Source organism: Octopus bimaculoides, chromosome 11, assembly GCF_046866305.1.
Source record: "Octopus bimaculoides isolate indiv1 chromosome 11, ASM4686630v1, whole genome shotgun sequence".
NCBI lineage: Eukaryota > Metazoa > Mollusca > Cephalopoda > Octopoda > Octopodidae > Octopus > Octopus bimaculoides.
In genome coordinates, this window is record NC_142938.1 from 76,947,328 (window position 1) to 76,962,258 (window position 14,931).

Sequence of the window (14,931 nt, forward strand, 5' to 3'; positions counted from 1 at the left end):
GGTGAAGAATTTTGCTTCCCAACCATATGGTTCCTGGTTCAGTCTCACTGCATGACATCTTGGGAAAGTGTTTGGCCAACCAAAGCCTTGAAGCCTTCTGAGTAGATTTGGTAGATAGAAACTGAAAGAAGCCTTATTGTTTGTTTGTATATATGTTTAGTTATAATAAAAACAATTTTTTGTTAATCTGATGGATTACCCCACACTTTTGTAGAGGACAAATTTCTTATCCTTCAACAAAATAATATATTGATAGTGAATTCAAAGTTTTGGTCAGCTAAGCCACTTACACAAATAAAGAGATATATATATGTGTGTGTATGTATATATGCATATATATATGTGTGTGTGTGTGCGTGTCTATCTATCTATCAATCAATATATATATATATATATATATATATATATATATATATATATAAATATATAAATATGTATGTCTTTATTTGTGTGAGTAAATTTGTATCCCACCTGTCTTTGTGTGTGTGTTTGCTGGTTGTAAAGAAAGGTTTAGCTGTTCAGATGGTGTCTTTTGCTTGCAGTCTGCTGTGAAAGGTGAAAGCATGTCCTGTCTTTTTGGCATGTGGCACGATTTCTGTAAACAAAAGGCTCGTTGATAAGGTGTCGTTTATTCTCAATTTTCTGTATAACTATGTCTGGATTGTGTTGTTCAGTAGACTGAGAGATTCTGACTTTGTTTCGAAACAGGTGGGAGTTTTCGTCAGGAATGGGGTCCTGCTGTAGAAAACTTTGCCTTAGCGTATATACCCTCATCTGATCCCGTACAAGTATGTAAAAATAGGAATTAAAATTATGAAAAATTTTAAGCATTTTTTTGAGTAATTCAACTCTTTTGGAAACATAATCACTGATATTTTCTGATAAACACAACAACACAAATGAAATTGGCTTTCCCCTTTTTTTTTTTTGTTTCTTTCCATCAGATGAAAATGTATCGCGGAGAAAAGATCCTGTGCACGAAGTGTGTGAAGACCTTAAAGTAAAAATTGCCGACTTAGGAAATGCATGTTGGGTTGTAAGTATTTCAACCGTTTTGCTTTGGGTAACTCTTGTTTGAAGTACAGTCCTTTTTCTTTTTCTTTTTTCTAATTAACTTTCCAACAATAATGAAGAATTTTGGAAAATAACTCTTGACAGTATTAAGATGTTAAGAAAAAGAATAAGGCAGTACTGGCAACGGCCACACTCAAAATGGTGTATTTTACGTGCCACCTGCACAGGAGCCAGTCCAGCGGCACTGGCAATGGTCTCGCTCGAATGACTTTTCAAGTGCCAGGAAGGCAACGCTGGTAATGATCACGCTCGAACAGTGGTGCCATCACGATTTCGCAAGCAGAGTTTAGTGTCCTGAATTCTGATAGTTTAAACCCAGCAGCATTCAGCTTATTCTGTTAAATGTAAGGCTTATTCATTCCCCTTGTTTTGAATATTAATCAAGCATTATCTTGTGGCTTTGAGATTTGGATAATGGGATTATTCAGTTTTTGAAAGACCATTGTAAAGTAGGTGTGAAATGCTACACCTGATTGGTTTTGAACATAAAAGGGAGACAGAATATTAGGGGCTGGATATGGCTGGTTTAACCTCTTAGCATTCAGATTTCTCTGTCAAAAGTAATGCTTAATTCATTAACATTGTTTTAAATTAACCATTCATTATCTTGTAGCTTCAAAATTTCAATGATGTAATTGTTTATTTCTAGAATGTTGTTGTAAGATAGGTGTGAGAGGTTGGATCTGGGCAGTTTCAACATAAAAAAGGTAAAATATTTGGGGCCGGATATGATGTGGGGCACAAATGAATCTGAGTTGAAATTGATTTCTGATGTTTCCCCTTTTCTTTTAGTCTCACCATTTTACAGAAGATATCCAAACGAGACAGTATCGTTGCTTAGAAGTTCTCCTTGGTGCTGGCTATGGACCTCCGGCTGATATATGGAGTACAGCATGTATGGTAAGTAGCATTAACAGGTAGCACCTTATAAAACAGACTTTGGAATATCTTAGGGATCTGTGGATGGACCTTTTCATGCATTCCTTTGGAATATTTTAAGGGTCAGTTGATAGACCTTTTCACACATCTCTTGGTATATTTTAAGGATTTATCGATGGATCGTTTCTACATTCCTTGGTTTATTTGCAGATTGGTAGACCTTTTTGCACATCCACTGGAATATTTTAACAATCTGTTGATGGGCCATATAGCATAAGTTACTGTCTTTTTTTTCCTAATTGCAAAATGAATTTCTGAACCACAGCCACGAGAAATTTGCTCAGACATTCAAGTAAAGACTTCTCATAAGTGGAGGGAAAGTAAGAAACTGCCTCCTGTCTTAAGAGTTTATAGTTATCGACAACTTCATTTTATTTCACACAAGCTTCAGTTTTACTTTCTTTGGAAGCAAGTTCATTTTTTTCACTTCCAGTGCAGCCTTCTGGCTTGCCAGTCCTCAGTCAAACCGTCCAACCCATGCCAGCATGGAAAGTGAACGTTAAACGACAAAGACGATGATGATAAGCAGTGCAGCAAACAAAATTAAATCACCATCATTTAACGTCCGTCTTCCATGCTGGCATGGATTGGATGGTTTTACTGAGGACTGGCAAGCTAGGAGGCTGCACCAGGTTCCAATCTGATCTAGCATGGTTTCTAAAGCTGGATGCCCTTCCTAACATCAACCATTCCAAGAGTGTAGTGTGTGCTTTTTATGTGCCACCGGCACGGAGGCCAGTCAGGCGGAACTGGCATTGATCACGCTCAAATGGTGCTTTTTACGTGCTGGTAGCATGGGAACCAGTCAGGCAGTGCTGGCAACAATCATCTGGCTTAAAGATTCTTCCCCAATTCCCATCTTTGCATAAGCCCTGCTAATATGGGGCCAAAAAAAGGAAGAGAAAACGATGTTCTGAACTGACAATGTACATAAATTTTCAGGTTCTTTCTTGTTGATGTCTTTGTTCCTTTTTTTTTTTTTTTGTCTTTCTCTTTTTAAAGGCGTTTGAAATGGCAAGTGGCGACTATTTGTTTGAGCCACACTCAGGAGAGGAATACTCAAGGGATGAGGACCACTTGGCTCACATAATTGAGTTACTCGGTACCATTCCAAAACATATTGCGCTGTCGGGCAAATATTCTAGAGATTTTTTCAACAGAAAAGGTTCGTTATTCCCTTTTATTTTTGCTTTGTTTTACCTTTGTATTTTAAATTTTTGATTTAAAAGATATGGCACTGCAGTGGTGGAAAAAATGCCTTGCGGTATTTTAGTTCTTTACATTCTTGGTTCAAATCCAGTTGAGGTCATCTCAGCCTTTCATTTCACTGGTTAGGAGAGGGATGACAAAATAAGGTACCTTTTAAGAACTGGGGTTGATTTGACTAATTCTGCCCATTATTACTGGTTTTGTGTGTAAATGAGAAACAATTATTAATCAATGGGGACCTAACAGATTTCAATTAATGAGCCATTTTGCTTTTATTTAATTCTGAGTTTTTCTGATGTTGTTATTTGCAGGTGAATTGCGACACATAACGAAACTTAAACCCTGGGGTTTGAATGAAGTGCTTCGTGAAAAATATGAATGGAACGAGAAAGATGCCCGAGAATTTTCCGACTTTTTGCTCCCAATGTTAGTTTTTGATCCTGCAAAGCGAGCCACGGCTCTTGAGAGTCTCAACCATCCCTGGCTAAGACAAGACACAAGTAAATCAACAGACTCATAACAATGGGGTGGTTGGTGGACTGCAATTTTCATACCACCACCTTTTCCCCCCTCCCAAACAATTAAATTTAAACAAAAAAAAAAAATCCTGCAAAATAAATTACAGAACGTCTCAACTGTGTTAACCATCCTTCCACCATCACCAGCATGACCAACTAACCTTTTTTTTTTTTTAATTTATTTTCCATGTATATAAGGTTGTTCTTTTCTCTTCTCTTTCCGTTATGTTCCTCTACCTGCTGCATTTTTTTCTCTCTCTAATGCCCCATAGCAGTTAGTGTTGGTAATGTCTTGCTGCTGATGCAGCTTAGATACAGAGAAAACTGAAGCTCTGGCTTGCTTCTACTCGCCATTCAATATTAAATAAAGTGGTCTTAAAGAACAGATCTGTTTTCTTTGGTCTTGTGCTGCTGCCAGACAAGTTTTCCCTGAGAAAGAAGTTGTTAGGGAGGGGGGAAGATACCTTAAAAAAATAATAGATGATATAATGTGGAAAAGAAAAGGCGTATTTCCTTCATTGAAGCCTCTCTTATTGACCATCTTGTGTCTGTCTCTCTCTCCTACACAGACAAAGTCTATGCAATGATGTAGATAATACCGTTTTCACTGTTGCACATTTCTAAAAAGGCTTCTAAGATTAGTGTCTCTTCCTCACTGCTGTCATCTTAGTTCTGAGTGCCATTGTTTAAATATCTCTACCTTACCGTTTATGAAGATTATGACCATCATCATTATTATCACCATCATTATATTATTATAATTATGATTATTCCAGTATTTTTTTTGGGGGGGGGAGGTTGGGGAATGGCCTCAAATCCACATGAAGTCTTGTTGGCTCCAGTACTTAAATAAAAAAAAAAGCATCTTTTGTAGTAGTCTTTTGGGATGGGAGATAATGTCTCACTAGTTTCTTTATTTTGCAGGAATCAGTTTTCGAAATAAAAAGTATTTTTCATATTTCTGAAGATCGGTCTTTTTGAAGTGTTGCAGTTTATTTGAGAAAGAGAAAAGGTGGGGTGAGGGGGAAGCCTTCCTCCCCGGCCAGGAAGAAAAACAAACAAACACGTGTAATTTTTGGAGATATTTAAATTTAATAACATAATTGTACAGTAAATAAAAAGAAGTGGAATGGGGAAGCTTAGCGATAAGGATAAATATATCGTAAAGAAGATGGGTGATAAAAATTTAGCTTTGTTGTTGAGACTCAACTTGAGAAGCATTACAACAGAACAGAAAGAGCATTGATCTAGACAAAGATAGGAAGTTTTTATACAATTGAATAAAAATGTGCATTTATTGAAAATGATTTAATAGTATATATAGGACAGTGTTTAGAAAAACTTAACAGATGCGCTAATTTTTTTTTGTTTGTAGTTATTGATGAGCATTTCTTTAAAGTTTTTTGGGTTTTTTAATATATATATGTGTGTGTGTGTATATATATATATATGTTGCAGGGAAAGGCACCCAATTGCCAAGAACAAAAGGTCTGGAATTTTGGATCTTTGTTAGGTTGATGGAGTAGGGAGACAAAAAACAAATTGTAATAATAATAATTGCAACATGAAGGGGTTTTTTTTTTGCTTTTGTTTTTTATTCTTCTTGGATTGAATTACTAGTATTCAGCTCGATATCCAGTGCCATGAGGCAAGCAAATATCGTTAGGATCATTTTGGGTTTCACTTCCACAATGTCCTCAGGTAAGGCATAAACACGGGCTCCTATTTTGCGGGACATTGAGATGGCATATTTAGCGTTGTCGTGACGATCCTGCAAAAAGAAATAAAAGAGGATGTTTAGTGACAATCAATTAAGGGAAATAAACTTAAGAATTGTTTCTCTATTCTATATTTAAACCCTTTTGTTACCATATTTCTTTTGAGATGCTTTGTTATATTTAAAATAATTGAAAGAAACACAAAGAATTTAGTTAAATAACTTAGTTATCATTAAACTGGTGTTAGGAACATAAATTGTGACTAGGGTTTGGTGGAAGATTTTAATTTAATTCAGAACTTATGAAGAGATTTTCTAACAGACACAGCATCAGGTCTCCTTTCAAAAGTGTATGAAAATATATGTAAAGATGGCTGTGTGGTAGGTAGCTTGCTTACCAACCACATAGTTCCGGGTTCAGTCCCACTGCGTGGCACCTTGGGCAAGTGTCTTCTACTATAGCCTCGGGCCGACCAAAGATGTGTGTGTCTGTTTGTCCCCCCCCCCCCCCTCAACCATCATTTGACAACTGATGCGTTTATGTCCCCGTAAACTAGCGGTTTGGTAAAAGAGACCAATAGAATAAGTCCTGGAGTCAATTTGCTCAACTAATGGCGGTGCTCTAGCATGGCCACAGTCAAATGACAAACGATTAAAAGAATAAAATGATAAAAATAATGATACTTTCTGCTGTAGACACAAGGCCTGAAATTTTGGTGGGGGGACCTAGTCAATTACATCAACCCAGTTTTCAGCTGGTCCCTATTTTATTTCTATGGCTGGATGCCCCTTTCTAATGCAAATGATGATAATAATAATAATATAAACTGACCTCTTCATTTTCACAGTCTTTGACAAAGCTATAATTGATAGAATTTGGTTTAATAGCATCAACCAGGTCAACAATGGCCCGACTAGATGATAAATTTGAATCGTTAAGACTTGAGACAACAGAAGTTTTGCCAGACTCTTTAAGCTGAAAAAGAAATATTATTTAAAGAAATGTTAAAATTTAGGATGGAATTGCGAAAAGAAAAAATAAAAAGAAAGGAATGGATGGACTTACTTTTGTATTTGCCCAGTGAATAATATCTTTTTCTCCAATATCTCTGTTTCCCATATTAGAAGAACTTGTTAATTTGCGGAGGATGGAAAGCGTGTAGGCTCTCATCAATTGCCACACAACAGCTGTAAAGGGAAAGAAATTTGTAATTAGGGGTCACTCAGAAAGGTTGATATGTTACTCTTACTTGTTTCAGTCATTTGACTGTGGCCATGTTGGAGCACCGCCTTTAGTCGAGCAAATCGACCCCAGGACTATTCTTTGTAAGCCGAGTACTTATTCTATTGGTCTCTTTTGCCGAACCGCTAAGTTACGGGGACGTAAACACACCAGCATCGGTTGTCAAGCGATGTTGGGGGGACAAACACAGACACACCAGCACATACATATATACGACGGGCTTCTTTCAGGTGCCATGCAGTGGGACTGAACCCGGAAACGTGGTTGGTAAGCAAGCTACTTACCACACAGCCCCTCCTGCGCCTGTTGGTTACAAATTTGTGGGGAGGGACTAAATCAATCATATTGACCCTGAATGGTTGAAAGACCAAGTCAACCTTGGCGGAATTTGAACACGGAACATAAAGACAGACAAAATGTTGCTTCGCATTTTGCCCAGAATGCTAGCAATTATGCCAGCTCGATGCCTTTATAAAAAATTTAATATAATATATTCTTTTCTACTCTTGGTACAAGGCCTGAAAACTATATATTTTGAACGGGAATTTGGCAGCGCCACCTCTAGCTGAACAAGCATTCTATGCTGATGAAGGGAAATAATCCGGAAATCGTGATACACAGATATTGTTTTGAGCTGAGTGGGGGTGCTAGATTCCCTTGTTCGAAAATATAAGGAAAGGCACAAGGCCCAAAATTTTGAGGAAGGGGTAGTTGATTATATCAACCCCAGTACATGACTGGTACTCATTTCATCAAGGACGTAAAGCAAAGTAAACCTTGGCGAAATTTGAACTCAGTACATAAAGACAGACGAAATACCACAAAGCTCTTTGCTTGGTGGGCTAACAGTTCTGCCACTTTGCCCACTGCATTACCAATGATAATAATAATGGTTTCAAATTTTGCTACAACGACAGCAGTTTTTGGCGGGGAGAGGATGAGTCGATTACATCAAACCCCAATATTCAGCTGGTACTTATTTTATTGACCCCAAAAGGATGAAAAGTAAAGTCGACCTTGGTGGAATTTGAACTCAGAACATAATGGCACTAAGCATTTTGCCCGGCATGCTAACAATTCTGCCAGCTTGCAGAATGATAATAATAGAGGTTTATATTCGACTCTTTGATACTTACCAAGTGTCAGTATTTTGTTTTGGCCAATATCAGAACCACAGATTCCAACTGTTGAGAATTTCATTTCTTTTCCAAGACCAACAGCATAATTACAGTTTGCTGCAAAAAGACAATAAGAAACAGGTAAAAATGTCATCATTCAACAACTGACAATGGTGTAATTATTGAACCATGGAATTTTTTGCTTCTTAAATACACCAACATTAAACAGAACAGTATGCAATGCTTTAGATGAGGTTAAACTGCACATTGCTTTTGGGAAACCTCTTAACAGGTCTTTGGAAACAAGAGTCGGAAACTACAATTCAAGCTAGTGTTAGGAACATAAATTGTGACTAAGGTTTGGTGGAAGATTTTTAATTCAAAACTAGGACCAGTATTAGGGTATTTATCAAGAAATGGACTTTATACTATAATACTTAAAGATGGTTGAACAGGATTCAAAGAATCAAGACCATGTCTCCCAGCAATGCCTCATTTTTGGAATGATTTCTACAGCTGAATGCCCTTCCTAACACCAATCACTTTATAACCATCACTACAGAGTTAGCCTTGGCATCAGCCAGAGAGTAAAGAGTCCCCTCGGTCCTGTGTTTTCATGGAAATACTTACAGATCTTCTCAAAATTTCCTTTCATTTTGTTGAAGGTTTTGATCACGTTACTCCAGTCTACTATTCCACTGCTGACAATGTCAAAGAGTTGCAGCAGGACCAGGCCATCAGTCAAATCACTGTAGAGATTGTAAACAAATGGGTTGACACCAACACTGTTCATCCAGTTACGATAGGCTGGAAGAGAAAAAGAAGAGGAAAACAAATGTTGAATACAAGACATTGGTACAGGAGATAAAAACATGGAAAAACAAGTTATCGAGAAAGAACCTCGACTTTAGCATTCAGATTTCTCTGTTTAAACGTGAAGCTTATTTATATACACAATCGTTTCGAATTAGATACATCTAAACGGATTTGTCATTTACTTTCTAAACAGCTTCATGTATTCCAACAGTTATCTCCCTTACTTCCAAACTGAAACAGCAGTGCGTGTGTGTGTATATATCTCCTTTACTCTTTTGACTGTGGCCATGCTGGAGCACCGCCTTTAGTCGAGCAAATCGACCCTAGGACTTATTCTTTAGAAGCCTAGTACTTATTCTATCGGTCTCTATTGCCGAACCGCTAAGTTACGGGGACATAAACACACCAGCATCGGTTGTCAAGCGATGTTAGGGGGACAAACACATACATATATACGACCGGCTTCTTTCAGTTTCCGTCTGCCAAATCCACTCACAAGGCTTTGGTCGGCCTGAGGCTATAGTAGAAGACAGTTGCCCAAGATGCCACGCAGTGGGACTGAACCTGGGACCATGTGGTTGGTAAGCAAGCTACTTACCACACAGCCACTCCTACGCCTATGTTATATATACATATACCGGAGTAAGCACATAAATGTGAAATAAGGTGGAAAAAAAGAGTACTCAAATACTAGAGGTAGAGTAATACGCTTTATTTAAAAGCAGCAGAAATATAACAAAACTGTCCAATGAACGGGAACGCGAAACTCTGAATAACAGCTTTTGTTATATTTCTGCTGCTTTTAATAAAGTATATATATACATACATGCGTATAAGAAGGGATGACGACTAGGTGGACATCCAATATGCTAGAAAGAGGTCATCAACGACCCAACCACAAAAGAAAAATCATGTTCTCCAGAAAAATTTTTTTTATATGCTGTTATATTTAGACATTACCATACAAAAATTTTATCCTCCATGATTATAGAGTGCTGAGAAGCATTCCTCTGGATGTATTTAATCCCCGTTTTCCTTCATTACATATATATATACATGTGTATATATATAGTTCAAATTTACAGAAAACAAAAGACAGGTGAGGGAACAACAAACAGGTGGATTCTTTTGATGCTCAGAAAGAATGGAAAAGTCTTTGATGTTTTGAGCCAACACTCTTTGACAGAAAGAATTGAGAGGAAAAAAAATGGGGTTAGAATTAAAAACTAAAAAAAAATAATAATGTTCATGTGTCCCTTGACTGGCCCCCGTGCTGGTGGCACGTAAAAAGCACTATCTGAACGTCTTCGATACCAGGCTCGCCTGACTGGCTCCTGTGCTGGTGGCACGTAAAAAGCACTCACTACACTCTCAGAGTGGTTGGCATTAGGAAGGGCATCCAGCTGTAGTAACATTGCCAGATCAGATTGGAGCCTGGTGCAGCCACTGGCTCTCCAGACCTCAGTCAAATTGTCCAACTCATGCCAGCATGGAAAACGGATGTTAAACGATGATGATATATATATATGGGTATAATGGGATGCTGAAAAGTTCCTGGCTTTAAGGGTATCATGAAAGGCCTAGTTGGAGGTCCAACTTCCTGAGTTCTTTTATAGGGCTTAGAGAAACTGAAGAACTGCTGCAATAAGTGTGAGAATCTGAGAAGGGAATATCATCATCATCATCATTTAATGTCCGCTTTCCATGCTAGCATGGGTTGGACGATTTGACTGAGGACTGGTGAAACCAGATGGCTACACCAGGCTCCAATCTGATCTGGCAGAGTTTCTACAGCTGGATGCCCTTCCTAACGCCAACCACCCCGAGAGTGTAGTGGGTGCTTTTACGTGCCACTGGGATGAAGGCCAGTCAGGCGGTACTGGCAATGGCCATGCTCAAAATGGTGTATTTTATGTGCCACCTGCAGTCCAGCGGCACTGGCAACGATCTCGCTCGAACGACTTTTCACGTGCCAGGAATGCGATGCTGGTAACTATCACGCTCGAACGGTGCTCTTAGCACTCCACTGGTACAGGTGCCAACAAAAAAATATAGCAAAACTGGAGTGGGGGGAGAATAAACATCGCCAGTGAAAATCAATGAAATGGTGAAATGGTTATAAACCTACTTTTCTCTTCACGTGTTTCATCAAAGATTTCCAAATCCACATCGGTTGGTGCTTTATCCAGAGCTGGGTAGGTGTTGAAGAGATTAGCCACAAACGCCAAGTTGAGTTTGTAATTGTGGTTCACAACATCATTGGGGGTAATGAAACTGCGGCAACCAATCTTATCAGCTTCTTGTAACATATATTCGGCTCTTTTGTTTAGATCGTTCTCCTAAAGACCAAAAAAAAAAAAAAATAAACAGCATAATTTTGGTGATAAAATCCAGTGAAAATCTAATGATATCGATTGAAGATTAAACTCTTTTGTTACTAAATATCTGTTGCTTCAAATCATTCCAGTAAAATTATTTTATCAATGTTAAATTGATATTTGGAAAGTTTTGCTTGCACCACATGGTGTCCTCCCCAGCAGACAGCTAATACAAAGGAGATAATTATTTCTTAATCACAATGTCGTAGTCCACCTGAGCAATATACACGGAAAATGATGCATGGACAATATACATTAAATGTTTTTTTTGTTGCTTACTCATTATGAAGGGCTTAAAATTTCTAATCAATGGTAATCATATGTGGCCCTACTTCACTTTTTACAGAAATCTTCAGCATGACATAACCCAAGCCATAACAAATAAATATTCATCACTTCTATATTTAAGAGATGAGGAATTTATATACATTATTTACATTTCACAGGCATATGGCGTAGTGGTTAAGAGTGCGGGCTCCTAACCCCAAGATTCCTAGTTCAATTCCAGGCAGTGACCTGAATAATAGCATTGATAAATACCTGAGGAATGAGAACCCAGGTTTGAAATTTCCCCAATACACCTGAAGAAGGCTGGAGAGTATATCAGCTGAAACATTGTGTTAACAACAAACAAGATGAGGACAAATAACAGTGAAATGTAAATAATGTAAATATTCATCACTTTAAAGCAATAAATCGGACTCAGACTGATTGATATCAAAAAGGTGGAAAGAAAACAGCTCAAGTTTGGTGACATCGTCACAGCCTTTGCCTCAAAACCAAAAGATAACTTGGGAGCATGTCTCATGCTTTTGCTAACTGGTTTACATACGTTATGTTGTTATATATATGAGTAGATACTGTTGATAATTAGGTATATAAATAGATAGGTAGGTATATTGAATTTATGCTAAATTATATATTAAAACAATTTCGCTTTAAGCTGAAAGATAACTCAATACTTTTAGTAGAGGACATCAATAAGGATTTACAAAGACAAGGTTGACAGTGATCTAAGAGTTTCTACTTGCTTACCTTTGTCAGAATATATATATATTCACTTTTACTCTTTTACTTGTCTCAGTCATTTGACTGCGGCCATGCTGGAGCACCGCCTTTAATCGAGCAAATCGACCCCAGGACTTATTCTTTGGAAGCCTAGTACTTATTCTATCGGTCTCTTTTTTCTTTTGCCGAACTGCTAAGTTATGGGGATGTAAACACACCAGCATCGATTGTCAAGCGATGGTGGGGGGACAAACACAGACACACACACACATATATATATATATATATACAACGGGCTTCTTTTCAATTTCCGCCTACCAAATCCACTCACAAGGCTTTAGGTTATAGTAGAAGACACTTGCCCAAGGTGCCATGCAGTGGGGCTGAACCCGGAACCATGTGGTTGGTAAGTAAGTTACTTACCACACAGCCACTCCTATATATGTGTATATATATATATATATATATATATATATATATCTATCATCATCATCATCATCATCATCATCGTCGTTTAACGTCCGCTTTCCATGCTAGCATGGGTTGGACGATTTGACTGAGGACTGGTGAAACCGGATGGCAACACCAGGCTCCAATCTAATTTGGCAGAGTTTCTACAGCTGGATGCCCTTCCTAACGCCAACCACTCAGAGAGTGTAATGGGTGCTTTTACATGTCACCCGCACGAAAACGGCCACGCTCGAAATGGTGTCTTTTATGTGCCACCCGCACAAGCCAGTCCAGGGGCACTGGCAACGATCTCACTCGAAAATCCTACGGGAGCCAGACAGGCGGTACTGGCAACGGCCACGATCATTGTCTAACGTCCATCTTCCATGTCTGCATGGGTAGAACAGTTGACAGGAGCTGGTCAAGTAGGAAAATCTACCCTAGGCTATTGTGTCTGTTTTGGCAGGGATTTGATGGCTGGATGCCCTTCCTAACACCAACCACTCCACAGAGTGGACTCAGTGCTTTTCACAGGGCACTAGCACAAGTAAAGTTAGTTTTGGCAAGATTTTTACAGCTAAATGTCCTTCCAGCCCAATGAATGAGGCAAGTAAGAGAGGAAAATCAAAATGTCTAGTTTTAAAAATTAGCAGGTTAAATATTTCTTTGAATCCATCAGTGATGTTGTTTGGACAATAAACCAGTCCTCTGTACCATACTGTCCTGGCTTGGATCCTATGCTTAATATACATCTTGTTTTTGTATTTTTGTGTGTGTGTGTAGTTTTAAAGCATGTGGCAGTAATGTAAAGACCTACCTTTAGAGGATCAAGGGTGACACCATTTTCACGTGGAGAAATTTGGTGCAATAAATAAGAGTAAGCCTCCGAGTCCTGAAAAAAATTAAAAAGGAAAAGAAAAAAATAATTAAGTCTTTTACAGCAGAAATCAGATAAATCCACTTGAAATTTCATTATCCTCAACTGCAGAAGGCAGTTATATATACCAATCCATCTTTTGTTGAGGAATTTCAGATTTCAAACTATTTTTTGTTGAGACATCATCATCATTTAATGTCTGTTGTCCATGCTGGCATGGATTGGACAGTTTGACCAGGGCGGGTAAGCTAGAAGGCTGCACCAGACTCCAGTCTGATTTGGCTTGGTTTAGTACGGTTGGATGCCCTTCCTAATGCCAACCACTCCAAGAGTGTAATGGGTGCTTTCATGTGCCACCGGCATAGGTGCCATTTGCGTGACACCGGTATCTGCCACGACTGTGATTTTGCTTGGCTTGAAGGGTCTTCTTCTCAAGCAAGACATAATGCCAAAGGTCTCGGTCATTGCCTCTGTGAGGCCCAACACTCAAAAGGAACTCGACCACTTTGCTCTATGAGGCTCAACGCTTGAAAGGAACTATCAAGTTTAATGACAATAAGGGTATGAGGCTGTTGAAAATCAGCCTCAATAAACTTTATCCAACCCATACCAGCATGGAAAAGAGGATGGTAAAATGATGATAATGATGATGATGATATATGTGAGTCAGAGTATGTTTATATGTGTGACAGTAACAAGATCTTTTTGGTCACAAGAGGGGAAAAAAGTCACACTTTACTCAAACTTCTCCCTTCAACTTGTGGAAACTATGGAAACCAAATTGAAAAAAGAAGGAAGTTGAAGCTTGATATTGAATGAGATGAGAAATGCTGTGTTTCTTTGTTTTTCTTTGAAAGCACAATCACAACAGGAGTTGAGTCCTTGACCTAAAACAACATCTAAACCTATTGAAACATTGCCACACGCTGAATAAATAGAATAACAGAAACAAGAGGTTGTGTTTGTTTGTTCTTACTTGAAAATAACAACAACAACAACAACAACAGCGGCAATATTTTCTACTGTAGGAACAAGGCCTGAAATTTTGGGGGAGGGGATTAGTCAATTAGATCGTCCCTCAGTGCATAACTGGTACTTATTTCATTGACCCTGAAAGGATGAAAGGCAAAGTTGACCTCCATGGAATTTGAACTCAGAACATAAAGAAGGACGAAATGCTGCTATGCAGTTTGCCCCGTGTGCTAAGAATTTAAGTTTTTTTAATTAACCATACATCATCCCATAGCTACAAAATCTGAAAACTGTAATTTTATATTTTATAGAATGACCTTATAGGGTAGGTGTGAGAGATCAGATCTGGCCAGTTTGAACATAGAAAGGACAGAATATTTGAGCAGAATATGGCCAGTTTAGTCCTTAGCCATCACATTATTCTGTCAAAAGTAATGCTTATTTAGGCGGCAAGCTGGGCGAAATGCTTAGCAGTATTTCTTCTGTCTTTATGTTCTGAGTTCAAATTCCACCGAAGCCGACTTGGCCTTTCATCCTTTTGGGATCGATAAATTAAGTACCAGTTGCATACTGGAGTTGATTTAATTGACTGGCCCCCTCTCCCCAAAATTT

At 38.4% G+C, this 14,931-nt stretch overlaps 2 protein-coding genes across 26 annotated transcripts in view; one reads left to right on the top strand and one right to left on the bottom strand.

The window, feature by feature from the left end:
• LOC106873685 (SRSF protein kinase 1) overlaps window positions 1-4,706 on the top strand; it is a 269,109-nt gene extending 264,403 nt beyond the window's left edge. For all 24 annotated transcript variants that reach the window (XM_089360399.1, XM_089360393.1, XM_052971936.2 and 21 more), the window contains 4 exons: window positions 945-1,036; window positions 1,867-1,974; window positions 3,016-3,178; window positions 3,534-4,706. In XM_089360399.1, the coding sequence (XP_089216525.1) occupies window positions 945-1,036; window positions 1,867-1,974; window positions 3,016-3,178; window positions 3,534-3,742 (572 nt within the window). In that variant the 3' untranslated portion in view covers window positions 3,743-4,706. The remainder of the gene's footprint in view (window positions 1-944; window positions 1,037-1,866; window positions 1,975-3,015; window positions 3,179-3,533) is intronic.
• Window positions 4,707-4,812: 106 nt separating this feature from the next.
• LOC106873683 (plastin-1) overlaps window positions 4,813-14,931 on the bottom strand; it is a 68,042-nt gene continuing 57,923 nt past the window's right edge. Inside the window, exons 7-13 of one of the 2 annotated variants that reach the window (XM_089360411.1) lie at window positions 13,288-13,362; window positions 10,763-10,973; window positions 8,449-8,625; window positions 7,837-7,935; window positions 6,524-6,645; window positions 6,290-6,433; window positions 4,813-5,511 (exon numbers count right to left, since the gene is read on the bottom strand). In XM_089360411.1, coding sequence (XP_089216537.1) covers window positions 5,335-5,511; window positions 6,290-6,433; window positions 6,524-6,645; window positions 7,837-7,935; window positions 8,449-8,625; window positions 10,763-10,973; window positions 13,288-13,362 — 1,005 coding nt within the window. In that variant the 3' untranslated portion in view covers window positions 4,813-5,334. The remainder of the gene's footprint in view (window positions 5,512-6,289; window positions 6,434-6,523; window positions 6,646-7,836; window positions 7,936-8,448; window positions 8,626-10,762; window positions 10,974-13,287; window positions 13,363-14,931) is intronic. The other variant, XM_089360412.1, reaches the window with a different exon arrangement.